The 15,575-nt window shown below is 43.9% G+C and overlaps 1 protein-coding gene across 1 annotated transcript in view; it reads left to right on the top strand.

Moving 5' to 3' along the window:
* Positions 1-15,575, top strand: part of LOC126092820 (uncharacterized) — a gene marked incomplete at its 5' end in the record, with an annotated part of 410,598 nt that overhangs the window by 311,869 nt on the left and 83,154 nt on the right. The window contains one exon of the mRNA XM_049908549.1: positions 10,218-10,370. Within this exon, the coding sequence (XP_049764506.1) occupies positions 10,218-10,370 (153 nt within the window). The remainder of the gene's footprint in view (positions 1-10,217; positions 10,371-15,575) is intronic.

Genomic DNA, 15,575 nt, shown 5'->3' on the forward strand with positions numbered 1-15,575 from the left:
GCTTTCGGCGGCTGGCTGATTTGGTGAAGGCAACTAGTAACGCACGCGGAGTGCAGGCTAAGCTATCTATTTGTGCCATCGAATTCAGATTGATGGCGGTCCTCTGGTTTGGAGCAGAGTGGAAGAAACCACAAGCTCAGGCGACTCTGCGACGATATCGGATGCGAATTTCTCGACCTAAGCGATCGGGTGGAAAATTGTAGGGTTCCCCTTAACAGGTCAGACGTGCACTATACGCGTAAGGCGGCTACTAGGGTAGCGGAGTACATGTAGCGTGCACATGGTGCTTTTTTAGCTTAGAGGACCCCTCCCTTGGGATGAAGGTGATTTGCCTGTTAAATCAACCACAGTGACTGCAGATAATCCTGGTCCTCATAGATCAGAGATAGAAAAGATTATGTAATATTATTTTAGTAAACTGCAGGAGCATCCAAGGAAAGGTCCCAGAATTGGTATCGCTTACTGAAGGTTATAATGCGCAGATAGTATTGGGAACAGAAAGCTGGTTGAAATGGTTCAAATGGCTCTGAGCACTATGGGACTTAACATCTGAAGTCATCAGTCCCCTAGAACTTAGAACTACTTAAACCTAACTAACCTAAGGACATCACACACATCCATGCCCGAGGCAGGATTCGAACTTGCGACCGTAGCGGTCAAGCTGGTTGAAACCAGACGTCAGTGACAACGACATCCTGAGTTCAGATTGGAATGTTTATTGTAAGGATAATTGTTTGTTGCAGTAACAATTTCGATAAAATATAGATTATCACGGATTCCGAATGTGAATTAATCTGGGTGAAATGGAGTATCAAAGAACGGTCAAAAACGGAGATCGGATGCTTTTATAGACCACCTGGGTCAGGATCTGTAGTTGTAGAGCGCTTGAGACAGAACTTGTAGAATATCATTAGTAATATTCCTGATCATGCCGTTATAGTAGGGGGTGACTTCAACTTATCAGTTATAGACTGGTAGTGTTACGTCATCAAAACTGGTGACAGAGACAGGTATTCGTGTGGCATTGCCGGCCGTTGTGGCCGAGCAGTTCTAGGCGCTTCAGTCCGGAACCGCGCTGCTGCTACGGTCGCAGGATCGAATCCTGCCTCGGGTATGGATGTGTGTGATGTCCTTAAGTTAGTTAGATTTAAGTAGTTCTAAGTCTAGGGGACTGATGATCTCAGGTATTAAGTCCGATAGCGCTCAGAGCCGTTTTTGTGTAGCATTGTTCTGTATGTCTTATCCGAAAATTATCCTGAGCAGATAGTTCGAGAACCAACTCGTGAGAGTAACGTCTTACACCTCCTGGCAACAAACAGACCTGAACGTATCTAATAAACTGACGTAGAGGAAGGTATCAGTGATCATAAGGCATTTCTGACGACGGGTCCTACAAGGAATGTTAAGCTCAGCAACGGTGACTAGGTACAATTTTCAGAATATCTCAGCAGTCAGCATCAAATATTCGGTGATGAGGACGAAGATGTGGACAACAAATGGAGAAAATTCAAAGGCATCGTTCAATACGCCCTAGACAAGTATATTCCGAGTAAGGTTTTAAGGGATGGGAAAGCTCCGCCATGGTTTAATAGCCCTGTTAGGAAAGCGCTACGTAAACAAAGAGCACTTCAATTTAGAAGTACAAACCTAGCTGACAAACAAAAGCTGAACGAAGCGAAAATCAGCTTAAGGACAGCAATGAAAGAAGAGTTGAATGATTCTGAAAGGAAGACTTTGTCAGCCGACCTGAGTAAAACCCGTAAGAGATTTTGGTAGTATGTGAAATCAGTAAATCGTCTATTCATTCTCTCAGCGACAACACCGGCACCGAAACGGAAGATAACAGAAAGAAGGGGGAAATATTGAATTCAGTCTTCCGAAGTTATTTCACCCCTGAAGACTGTAACACTATCCATCCTTTCGACCGTCGTACGAACGTCAAAATGGCAGATATCGAGATAACCGATCGCGGATCTGAAAAGCAGCTATAATCGCTTAGTAGTGGAAAGACGTCAGGACCAGATGAGATACCTATAAGATTCTATAAATATTGAGCGAAAGAACTTACTCCCCTTCCAGCAGTAATTTATCGTAGATCGCTTGAGCAACGAAAAGTACCTAATGACTGGAAAAAAATGCAGGTCATTCCAGTTTTTAAGAAAGGCCGTAAGACAGATCCACGTAATTTTTATATCTTTGAAGTCAATATGTTGTAGAATTATGGAACTTGTTTTATGCTGAAGAATTGTGACGTTTTTGGAAAATGAACGTCTCTGTAAAAATTAACATGGATTCCACAAACAGAGATCCTGTGAAACTCAGCTCACTCAGTTCCTCCATGGGATCCACAGTGCAGTGCACAACGGCGCTCAGGTAGACGCCGTGTTCCTTGATTTCAGTAAGGCATTTGACACTGTCCCGCATTGCCGTTTAATGGAAAAAAAATACGAGCTTGAGGAGTATCAGAGCAGACTTGCAACTAGATTCAAGACTTTCTTGCGGACAGAACTCAACACGTCGCTCTTAAGGGAACAAAGTCGACAGATGTAAAGGTAATATTCGGAGTACCACAGAGAAGTGTAGTAGGACCGTTGCTGTTTATGGTTCAAATGGCTCTGAGGACTATGGGACTTAAAATCTGAGGTCATCAGTCCCGTACAACTTAGAACTACTTAAACCTGACTAACCTAAGGACGTTACACAATCCATGCCCGTGGCAGGATTCGAACCTGTGACCGTAGCAGCGGCGCGTTGCTGTTTACAATATACACTCCTGGAAATGGAAAAAAGAACACATTGACACCGGTGTGTCAGACCCACCATACTTGCTCCGGACACTGCGTGAGGGCTGTACAAGCAATGATCACACGCACGGCACAGCGGACACACCAGGAACCGCGGTGTTGGCCGTCGAATGGCGCTAGCTGCGCAGCATTTGTGCACCGCCGCCGTCAGTGTCAGCCAGTTTGCCGTGGCATACGGAGCTCCATCGCAGTCTTTAACACTGGTAGCATGCCGCGACAGCGTGGACGTGAACCGTATGTGCAGTTGATGGACTTTGAGCGAGGGCGTATAGTGGGCATGCGGGAGGCCGGGTGGACGTACCGCCGAATTGCTCAACACGTGGGGCGTGAGGTCTCCACAGTACATCGATGTTGTCGCCAGTGGTCGGCGGAAGGTGCACGTGCCCGTCGACCTGGGACCGGACCGCAGCGACGCACGGATGCACGCCAAGACCGTAGGATCCTACGCAGTGCCGTAGGGGACCGCACCGTCACTTCCCAGCAAATTAGGGACACTGTTGCTCCTGGGGTATCGGCGAGGACCATTCGCAACCGTCTCCATGAAGCTGGGCTACGGTCCCGCACACCGTTTGGCCGTCTTCCGCTCACGCCCCAACATCGTGTAGCCCGCCTCCAGTGGTGTCGCGACAGGCGTGAATGGAGGGACGAATGGAGACGTGTCGTCTTCAGCGATGAGAGTCGCTTCTGCCTTGGTGCCAATGATGGTCGTATGCGTGTTTGGCGCCGTGCAGGTGAGCGCCACAATCAGGACTGCATACGACCGAGGCACACAGGGCCAACACCCGGCATCATGGTGTGGGGAGCGATCTCCTACACTGGCCGTACACCACTGGTGATCGTCGAGGGGACACTGAATAGTGCACGGTACATCCAAACCGTCATCGAACCCATCGTTCTACCATTCCTAGACCGGCAAGGGAACTTGCTGTTCCAACAGGACAATGCACGTCCGCATGTATCCCGTGCCACCCAACGTGCTCTAGAAGGTGTAAGTCAACTACCCTGGCCACCAAGATCTCCGGCTCTGTCCCCCATTGAGCATGTTTGGGACTGGATGAAGCGTCGTCTCACGCGGTCTGCACGTCCAGCACGAACGCTGGTCCAACTGAGGCGCCAGGTGGAAATGGCATGGCAAGCCGTTCCACAGGACTACATCCAGCATCTCTACGATCGTCTCCATGGGAGAATAGCAGCCTGCATTGCTGCGAAAGGTGGATATACACTGTACTAGTGCCGACATTGTGCATGCTCTGTTGCCTGTGTCTATGTGCCTGTGGTTCTGTCAGCGTGACCATGTGATGTATCTGACCCCAGGAATGTGTCAATAAAGTTTCCCCTTCCTGGGACAATGAATTCACGGTGTTCTTATTTCAATTTCCAGGAGTGTATATAAATTATCTAGTATAAAGTGTCAGATGCTCTTGAAGGCTATTCGCAGATGGTGCAGTTGTCTGTACTAAAGTAGCAATGCCAGAAGATAGTAAGATTTTGCAAAACGACCTGCAGAGTGTTGATGATTGGTGCAGGCTCTCGCAGTTGACTCTGTACGTAAATAAATGTAACATATTGCGCATATATAGGAAAGGAAAGCCACTATTGTACAGCTACACTATAAATGACAAACAGCTGGAGACAACGTCTGCGGTAAAATATCTAGGCGTAACTATCCAGAGCGACCTTAAGTGGCATGACGACATAAAACAATTAGTCGGGAAAGCAGACATCAGACTCAGATTCATCCGACGAATCTTAAGGAAATGTAACTGATCCACGAAAGAAGTGGTTTATAAGGCGCTTATCCGCCCGATTCATGAGTATTGTTCATCTATATGGGATCCCTATCAGGTAGGACTGATACAGGAGGTTGAGAAGATCCAACGAAGAGCGGCGCGTTTCGTCACGGGATCGTTTAGCTGGCGGGAGAACGTTAAGGAGATGCAAAACAAACTCCACTGACAGACGCAACAAGAGAGGCGTTGTACATCACAGAGCGATTTACTATTGAAAATTCGGGGCATCACTTATCAGGAGTTGGACAACATATTGCTTCCCTCCACATACATCTCGCGTATTGACTACGCGGAGAAAACTCGAGAAATTAGGCCAATACAGAGGCCTACTGACAATCGTTCTTCCCACGCACTATTCACGAGTGGAACAGGGTTGGAGGGATCAGATAGTTGTACCGAAAGTACCCCCCGCCACACACTATTACGTGGCTTGCGGAGTATGATGTAGATGTAGATGACGACTGCTGAAATTTACGTGGACTGGTTAGATAAGGAACGAGGAGATCCTCCGGAGAATCGGCGAGGAAACGAATATATGTAAAACACTGAAAAGAAGAAGGAAGAAGATGGTAGAACACATAAGACATCACGGAGTAATTTCACATAGGTTGCAAGTGCAAGATGAAGAGATTGCCACAGAAGACGTATTCGTGGCGGGGCCCATCAAACCAGTCGGAAGCGTGATGACTATATATATATAAAAAAAAAAAAGTCCCATGTCACGCATGACTGGCATCAGACATATTTATCGCTGTTTCGATCCTACATTTTGTTGGACTTCACAAAAATTAAAAGTCTTGCGGTTTTATTCGACTTACCAAAACATCAGCTCACTATCAAGGACGTTCAGACAACCGCTACCCCCCCCCTCCCCCCACCTCCTTCCCCTATCTGAAAAATGTGATTTCACAAAACGGAGTATAAAAATGTAAAGAGTGAATTTCCGTTGCATGTTAAATTTGTTTCAATGTAGATTATTGTGGTAGCAACCATACTTGTGTCCACTGTTATATCCTCACACCAGACTGCAATTTTGTTGAAATAAAATAAATAAATCTTTTACGAAATTTAAAATCACTGAGAACTAAAGCGTAATGGGTCTCGTATTAATGTAATTTTTGTGCCAATTCTGAAAATGCACTTACATTTTATGAGTTTGTAATATTTACGTAGTTAAGAGGGATTAAATATTCTATTTATGTTCTAGTAATAGTAATTTAACCGATGCGTGCTGATTACAGTTTTATGCGTGGAACATAATCTTTTGCCCTCTAGCATCTGCCGAATTAATTTTGCTTTTCAAATACAGTCTTTTAATTGAATTTGAATGTTAAACAACAGCGTCATTAAACTTTTTCGACATTTATATCTGCATGCTAGTAAAAAGAGGACAAAGAAACTGAAACTATGAGCTGCCAAATGATGTAGAAACTGAGAACTTCAAAAATGTAATTGCAAAATCTCTTAACAAACCAAAACCAGTTAAGTGACCATTTCCACTTACAACTTATATTGTGCCACAGCAGAAACATAGAGCTGAAATTCTATAAAGCTCTGAATAATGAAAGAATATTTTCGAAAAATAGCAAAACAGATAGGTTGTGAAACCGTTTCCCAGTTTAGAATCCATGAGAAATTGAAACAATACTGATTTTTGCATATGAAGCACTGCTATAGTGTATAAAAAGAGAGATCAGAATCATACTCAGACAAATTAAAGAAATACTTGAATCACGTGAACAACTCAAAGTTAAACTAGTACATACTTTTATAATTAATCGCGAGAAGAAAAAGACTTACTCTTTCTTCAAAATAAACACTGCCGTCGACTTCTAAATTAGAGATCTAAAAATGTCCTCAACGACCTACGGAAATAGTTTTGGTGACTTGGAACGTCATTTTATAAGTTTTATGAATCCACTTTAAATTCTGAATTTCGCTCTGTCCTTCTGTACCATCGATGCAATTAGCTAGTTAAGTGTTCCATAGATCCATTTACGAACATATTTGGAAATAGTAAGGTACTGGATACACATATGTGTTGGGTTGGATTGGGTTGTTTGGGGGAAGAGACCAAACAGCGAGGTCATCGGTCTGATCGCATTAGGGAAGGACGGGGAAGGAAGTCGGCCGTGCCCTTTCAAAGGAACCATCCCGGGAAACCTAAATCAGGATGGCCGGAAACGGGGTTGAACCGTCGTCCTCCTGAATGCGAGTGCAGTGTGCTAACCATTACGTATATGTGTATTAGTGTTAAATATTAACACGTATATTTGTATAAGTGTTAACAATAATAATGAACAGTTTTTTAGTTCTATTGTACAACTACACTTATATAGGTTGTCTTGAGGCATTATAAATACGAAAAATACGTCAAGAGGTTCATTCACATGTTTCCAAGTTTAGCAATTAAACCAAGAGCGAAGGTAGGGGAACTTAATTGTTTGAGAAGCTCAGTAGTATGCTCTTCCAGTTCAAGTTTTCATCAATATGTACTCCCAAAAACTTGTAGCATTCTTCCCTGTTTACTTACTGCTGCTCATGTGTTATATTAATTGCTAGTATGACTAATTACTGTACAGAAATGAATATAGTGCGTTTTTTCAGACTTAAGGGATAGTCCATTTTCTGAGAACCACTTAATAATTCTTTATAAAACATCACTCACAATCTCTTCTATTGGTTTCTCTCTAATGGGAAGATATTAACCCTAACATAGCTTGAATGGTGCCTACTTTCTGTAGGCTTCTTAGGACAGATTCGGTTGAAGCTGACTCAAAACCCTTCTCAAAATTTACTGCACCGGTACAATGTGGTAACTTTCACTCACAGACTCGTTCTATAACTTGGTTCACTACTTGAAACTAATATATCAATTTCTGAAAACAACTTCCTCGTTTCATTCAATATTTTACACTGAAAAAACGACGCAAACACTGCCGTTTGTATCGCAAACTAACTTTGCCTGTTTCAGTAATAAAGAATGGGCACAATACGAGGTTCATTGCAAAAGCCATGGCAACCATTTTTTGTCTCTAAAACAGTAATGAATTTAAAAAATTCTGAAATATACAAATGTACAAATATCTTCATACTACTGGCCATTAAAATTGCTACACCAAGAAGAAATGCAGATGATAAACGGGTATTCATTGGACAAATATATTGTACTAGAACTGACATGTGATTACATTTTCACGCAGTTTGGGTGCATAGATCCTGAGAAATCTGTACCCAGAATAACCATCTCTGGCCGTAATAACGGCCTTGATACGCCTGGGTATTGAGTCAAACAGAGCTTAGGTGGCGTGTACATGTACAGCAGCCTATGCAGCTTCAACAAGATACCACAGTTCATCAAGAGTAGTGACTGGCGTATTGTGACGAGCCAGTTGCTCGGCCACCATTGACCAGACGTTTTCAATTGGTGAGAGATCTGGAGAATGTGCTGGCCAGGGCAGCAGGCGAACATTTTCTGTATCCATAAAGGCCCGTACAGGACCTGCAACAAGCGGTCGAGTATTATCCTGCTGAAATGTAGGGTTTCGCAAGGATCGAATGGAGGGTAGATCCACGGGTAGTAACACATCTGAAATGTAACTCCACTGTTCAAAGTGCCGTCAATGCGAACAAGAGGTGACCGAGACGTGTAACCAATGGCACCCCATACCATCACCCCGGGTGATATGCCAGTATGGCGATGACGAATACACGCTTCCAATGTGCGTTCACCGCGATGTCGCCAAACACGGATGCGACCATCATGATGCTGATGCTGTGGATTCATCCGAAAAAAAATGACGTTTTGCCATTCGTGCATCCAGGTTCTTTGTTCAGGACACCATCGTAGGCGCTCCTGTTTATGATGCAGCGTCAAGGGTAACCGCAGTCATGGTCTCCAAGCTGATAGTCCATGCTGCTGCAAACGTCGTCGAACTGTTCGTGCAGATGGTTTTTGTCTTGCAAACGTCCCCATTTGTTGACTCAGGGATCGAGACGTGGCTGCACGGTCCGTTACAGCCATGCGGATAAGATGCCTGGCATCTCGACTGCTAGTGATACGAGGCCGTTGGGATCCAGCACGGCGTTCCGTATTACCCTCCTGAACCCACCGATTCCATATTCTGCTAACAGTCATTGGATCTCGACCAACGCAAACAGCAATGTCGCGATACGATAAACCGCCATCGCGGTAGGCTACAATCCGACCTTTATCAAAGTCGGAAACGTGATGGTACGCATTTCTCCTCCTTACACGAGGCATCACAACAACGTTTCACCAGGCAACGCCGGTCAACTGCTGTTTGTGTATGAAAAATCGGTTAGAAACTTTCCTCATGCCAGCACGTTGTAGGTGTCGCCACCGACACCAACCTTGTGTGAATGCTCTGAAAAGCTAATCATTTGCATATCACAACATCTTCTTCCTGTCGGTTAAATTTCGCGTCTGTAGCACGTCATCTTCGTGGTGTAGCAATTTTAATGGCCAGTAGTGTGAATGTTACATGTGGGGAGATATGGACATACATATAAAAAATACAATACTAGAAAATCATCCCACACACGTACCATGTTGAAGATAACAGTGTCCTGCTGCTTGAAGAAATCGGTAAGTACCTGCCACGTATTGTCTTGCGAGAGGATTCGTCGACCCTTCAAGGTTTTTTTAAAGGACCGAAGGTGTGGTAATTGCACGGGCAGAGATCAGGACTAAAGTGCGGGTGCATCAACCGCCCACTTCCTGTGGGTGAGGCTGGCCTCACAGATCGACCGGCGTCACGTGTCCAGTCACGACGAGCATGGACCTTGGTGCGCCATTCCACAAGGGTGGTTTCTGACCGACATGGTCAAATGTGTATGAATTTCTAAGGGACCAAACTGCTGAGGTCATCGGTCCCTAGACTTACACACTAATTACACTAACTCAAGCTAAGAACAACACACACACACACATATATATATATATATATATATATATATATATATATATATGCTAAGAACAACACACACACACACATATATATATATATATATATATATATATATATATACACACCCATGCCCTAGTGAGAGCTTGAACCTCCGGAGAGAGGGGCCGCGCAATCCGTGACATGACGTCTCTAACCGCGCGGCCACTCCGCGCCGCTTGACCGGCATGCTGCCGCCCCAAACACAGTCTTCATTCTCCGATGGATGCCTACCGTTGTTTGACCATCAGCAGCCACGAACAGAATAACTGCACGGTGGTACTGTTTGGAAGCATTTGGTAATAACACGATGCCTTTATACCCGCTTCGGATTCGAATGTACGCTGCAGCGATGCCCTCTAATGCACCTTACAAAATTATCCCGGAAAATATTTCACGCACCTTAGGCAACGCAACTGACGTAATTCGAGCCTAGTGAGGGTGATTAAATTGGGTTGTCTTTCTTGAAGTGTATGGGCAGTCTTATTTTGCCCACTATGTTCAGTACATTCCCGTTGCTCTGCTACCCATCAGTACGTCTCTTTACCACTGCCCAACCCACTGTTGTGTTAGACTTATAAACACGCCGCGCAGCAGCTGTACGTAGCGGACGGACCGCGGTGCTGAGCGGGCTGCGGTCTGTTGGCGTGTTGCAGAGGTCGCAGCACGGCGTGCTGTGGGTTCTGGACTGCGCCTTCAGCGTGCTCGTCGTGGGCAACCTGATCGTGTTCACGTGGCGAGGCGTCTGGACGCTGCTCGACCTCTACCTCTACCCCGACGACCAGCTGTGGTCGGCCATCGCCTCGCTGGTCAGTACTGTCTCATTGTAAGAAACACCTGTAGTCTAATGGCTGTTGCTAGCGATCATCTTCACCTTGCGGAAACTACGAATTTCCCTGATTTCCAAATACAATAAAACAACTCAGACATATAACCTTACGGTTTTGCTAGCTTACGATCGAGTGATTCAAGGTGGAGCTGTGGAAATTGGTAGCTATACGTCACACTCCAAAATGCTGAATAAGGTATTAAGTACCCGCAAAAAATTTCCGATCGCCTATCACAGCCATGGACTTGCGGTTAAAGTAGGGATTTCGTTTTGAATATTCTATTATATCGCTATTCTGATGCTACAAGTGTAAACATCTAAAAACTAAGCGCCTCTGTCGTATAATTGTCTGGTTGAAACTTCCTGGCAGATTAAAACTGTGTGCCGGACCGAGACTCGAACTCGGGACCTTTGCCTTTCGCGGGCAAGTGCTCTACCAACTTTTTTTTCATTTTGTATTGTATTTATAGATTTATTTTTGTTTCATTACAAAGAAAGATCCTACAACTGCCGTAGCCGAGCGTCCGAATCGTCTTCTCGTTTGTTGGGAGGGGTTCCCCCCTATTCCGTCCGCAGAGGATCAATATGCTCCAGGATGCTTCTTCATTTTCAGCGTCTCATACCCGGAACGCCCCAGTGAGCAGGAGGATCCGCAAATAATGAACCTAAATAATTTGCGAAACGAGTTCTGTACTTCGGGTGGCGGCTGAAAAGTGCATGTGTCGTCATCAATAGGGACCAAAAGTCGAGAGTGCCTTTGGGAGCATCGTAAAATATATAGTAAACGGCCATGCTTTTTAGCCAGTTAACGGCGTTCGTTCTGGTTGATGGAAAGAATACGCCGTCGGGGCGCAATACCTCATCAGGGAGATAGACTCCGGCAATCGCCGCAAGAGTAACGCCAGCATGCGCTGCGTCAGTAGCCAGCACTCGCTTGTCGCGGCACAAGTTCCAACTGAGCTACCAAAGTACGACTCACGCCCCCTCCTCATAGCTTTACTTCTGCCAGTATGTCGTCTCCTATCTTCTAAACTTTACAGAAGCTCTCCTGCGAACCCTGCAGAACTAGCACTCCTGAAAGAAAGGATACTGCGGAGACATGGCTTAGCCACAGCCTGGGGGATGTTTCCAGAACGAGATTTTCACTCTGCAGCGGAGTGTGCGCTGATATGAAACTTCCTGGCTGTGAGTACTTGGCGTGAGTCGTGCTTGGGTAGCTCAGTTGGTAGAGCACTTGCCCGCGCAAGGCAAAGGTCCAGAGTTCGAGTCTCGGTCCGGCACACAGTTTTAATATGCCAGGAAGTTTCATATCAGCGCACACTCCGCTGCAGAGTGAAAATCTCATTCTGAATTGACTGGTTGTTCACCTAGAGGTGCATTCATGAGTATCCACAACAACACTGACGTGCCTTTACCTGCGACGGTTCCATTCCAATAGGCATCGTTTCTTGACCTGTCTGTGTAGCAATCAGTTCGCATTAGTTTACATTACACCGGGTGCATCTAGCAGTGTGTTTGTATACCTGATCAGGTTCATACCTTGTTACGTCGTAATGAGATGGAAGCAGGAGACCGGAATTTAAAAACGTGCTGTAATTTTAACTCTGCGCCAGAGAGGTCGAATCGTTCATAGCCACTCTTAAAATCGTAGAGAGATGAAGACTAGTTAAAGATAGACTGATAATTTCCATGTTCCGGCCGGGATTTGTTAGACGTCTCGGTTTCAACGTACGCGCTTTGCCACTAGATGCGACAATACACCCAACAATCAACAGTGTCGTTGTTGAAAGCGGCATCCTATCATTCTTTTAGAGTGATTTACTAACACTGTCAAAAAATAATAAAATAAAAAATATACCAGAAATACCCATCGGGGATTTATAATACACTACTGATTAAGGATGGGACTTCATACTTGCTTCTATTAGCAAAAAATTCTGAACGACTTTTTACTTCAGTGTCCTGGGTTGTATTTCGTTGTCATATTTATTTAGACACCACGCTCTACATATGCGCATTACGGTTACACACCGTTAACAGTTCCTCTCCAGATACCACACACAGTCCCTTAGAAGATGTTCTGGTCAAGAGACACGAATAATGGCAGAAGTTTAGAATGTTTTCATACAAGGACTGTTTTTATTAAAAGGGGGTTTTACGACTTTATTATATATACAATAGCGTATGAAAAACGCCTTTTTGTCTCAGAACAAATTTAAAATGTCAGATGCAGACTTAGTCAAATTATGCGCCTCGTGGCCCGTCTCGGTTTGCGCGGAGAGTACTTCTGAATCCCGAGATAAAAAATAAGTAAATTAGAATGAATTTGTGGGGGCATCACGATGGTGTTTTGAAAAATACCGCAGAAAAAGTGGGAGTCACTTAAGAAACATGGCAATTTCTTGGCCTGTTTTTCTAAGTTTACTTTAAAATTCGAATACAGCAAAGCTTAAGCTAAAGCCCCCTTAATATAATTATCTTTCGTTTTGAGAAAACATCTAATGGATCGGTTAATTTGTCGACGCTCTGGAGCACTTAGCACTCTGAAAAATGCTGTTTTGTTTAGAGGTTGGAGTAAAAAAAAAAAAAAAAAACTACTTAGCTCTGAAGACGACCCTGAGTGATCGAAACATGGAATCTAATCAGAAAATTTGCCACTGAGACGGAACAATAAATGAGAATTGTTTTAAAAATAAAACATTGTTTGAAAACTTACGGTTAATCTGCGATTTCAGGCCCATAGAGGCATCCTTCCTCTCCTACAAACATATTGTTGTTGTTGTTGTGGTCTTCAGTCCTGAGACTGGTTTGATGCAGCTCTCCATGCTACTCTATCCTGTGCAAGTTTCTTCATCTCCCAGTACCTACTGCAACCTACATCCTTCTGAATCTGCTTAGTGTATTCATCTCTTGGTCTCCCCCTACGATTTTTACCCTCCACGCTGCCCTCCAATACTAAATTGGTGATCCCTTGATGCCTCAGAACATGTCCTACCAACCGATCCCTTCTTCTGGTCAAGTTGTGCCACAAACTTCTCTTCTCCCCAATCCTATTCAGTACCTCCTCATTAGTTATGTGATCTACCCATCTAATCTTCAGCATTCTTATGTAGCACCACATTTCGAAAGCTTCTATTCTCTTCTTGTCCAAACTATTTACCGTCCATGTTTCACTTCCATACATGGCTACACTCCATACAAATACTTTCAGAAATGACTTCCTGACACTGAAATCTATACTCGATGTTAACAAATTTCTCTTCTTCAGAAACGCTTTCCTTGCCATTGCCAGTCTACATTTTATATCCTCTCTACTTCGACCATCATCAGTTATTTTGCTCCCCAAATAGCAAAACTCCTTTACTACTTTAAGTGTCTCATTTCCTAATCTAATTCCCTCAGCATCACCCGACTTAATTCGACTACATTCCATTATCCTCGTTTTGCTTTTGTTGATGTTCATCTTATATCCTCCTTTCAAGACACTGTCCATTCCGTTCAACTGCTCTTCCAGGTCCTTTGTTGTCTCTGACAGAATTACAATGTCATCGGCAAACCTCAAGGTTTTTATTTCTTCTCCATGGATTTTAATACCTACTCCAAATTTTTCTTTTCTTTCCTTTACTGCTTGCTCAATATACAGATTGAATAACATCGGGGAGAGGCTACAGCCCTGTCTCACTCCCTTCCCAACCACTGCTTCCCTTTCATGTCCCTCGACTCTTATAACTGCCATCTGGTTTCTGTACAAATTGTAAATAGCCTTTCGCTCCCTGTATTTTACCCCTGCCACCTTTAGAATTTGAAACAGAGTATTCCAGTCAACATTGTCAAAAGCTTTCTCTAAGTCTACAAATGCTAGAAACGTAGGTTTGCCTTTCCTTAATCTTTCTCCTAAGTTAAGTCGTAAGGTCAGTATTGCCTGACGTGTTCCAGTATTTCTACGGAATCCAAACTGATCTTCCCCGAGGTCGGCTTCTACTAGTTTTTCCATTCGTCTGTAAAGAATTCGTGTTAGTATTTTGCAGCTGTGGCTTATTAAACTGATTGTTCGGTAATTTTCACATCTGTCAACACCTGCTTTCTTTGGGATTGGAATTATTATATTCTTCTTGAAGTCTGAGGGTATTTCGCCTGTTTCATACATCTTGCTCACCAGATGGTAGAGTTTTGTCAGGACTGGCTCTCCCAAGGCCGTCAGTAGTTCCAATGGAATGTTGTCTACTCCGGGGGCCTTGTTTCGACTCAGGTCTTTCAGTGCTCTGTCAAACTCTTCACACAGTATCGTATCTCCCATTTCATCTTCATCTACGTCCTCTTCCATTTCCATAATATTGTCCTCAAGTACATCGCCCTTGTATAGATCCTCTATATACTCCTTCCACCTTTCTGCTTTCCCTTCTTTGCTTAGAACTGGGTTTCCATCTGAGCTCTTGATGTTCATGCAAGTAATTCTCTTATCTCCAAAGGTCTCTTTAATTTTCCTGTAGGCAGTATCTATCTTACCCCTCGTGAGATAAGCCTCTACATCCTTACATTTGTCCTCTAGCCATCCCTGCTTAGCCATTTTGCACTTCCTGTCGATCTCATTTTTGAGACGTTTGTATTCCTTTTTTCCTGCTTCATTAACTGCATTTTTATATTTTCTCCTTTCATCGATTAAATTCAATATTTCTTCTGTTACCCAAGGATTTCTAAGAGCCCTGGTCTTTTTACCTACTTGATCCTCTGCTGCCTTCATTACTTCATCCCTCAAAGCTACCCATTCTTCTTCTACTGTATTTCTTTCCCCCATTCCTGTCAATTGTTCCCTTATGCTCTCCCTAAAACTCTGTACAACCTCTGGTTCTTTCAGTTTATCCAGGTCCCATCTCCTTAAATTCCCACCTTTTTGCAGTTTCTTCAGTTTTAATCTACAGGTCATAACCAATAGATTGTGGTCAGAGTCCACATCTGCCCCTGGAAATGTCTTACAATTTAAAACCTGGTTCCTAAATCTCTGTCTTACCATTATATAATCTATCTGATACCTTTTAGTACCTCCAGGGTGCTTCCATGTATACAACCTTCTATCATGATTCTTAAACCAAGTGTTAGCTATAATTAAGTTGTGCTCTGTGCAAAATTCTACCAGGCGGCTTCCTCTTTCATTTCTTAGCCCCAATCCATATTCACCTACTACGTT

Source organism: Schistocerca cancellata, chromosome 7 (genome assembly GCF_023864275.1).
Source record: "Schistocerca cancellata isolate TAMUIC-IGC-003103 chromosome 7, iqSchCanc2.1, whole genome shotgun sequence".
Taxonomy (NCBI): domain Eukaryota; kingdom Metazoa; phylum Arthropoda; class Insecta; order Orthoptera; family Acrididae; genus Schistocerca; species Schistocerca cancellata.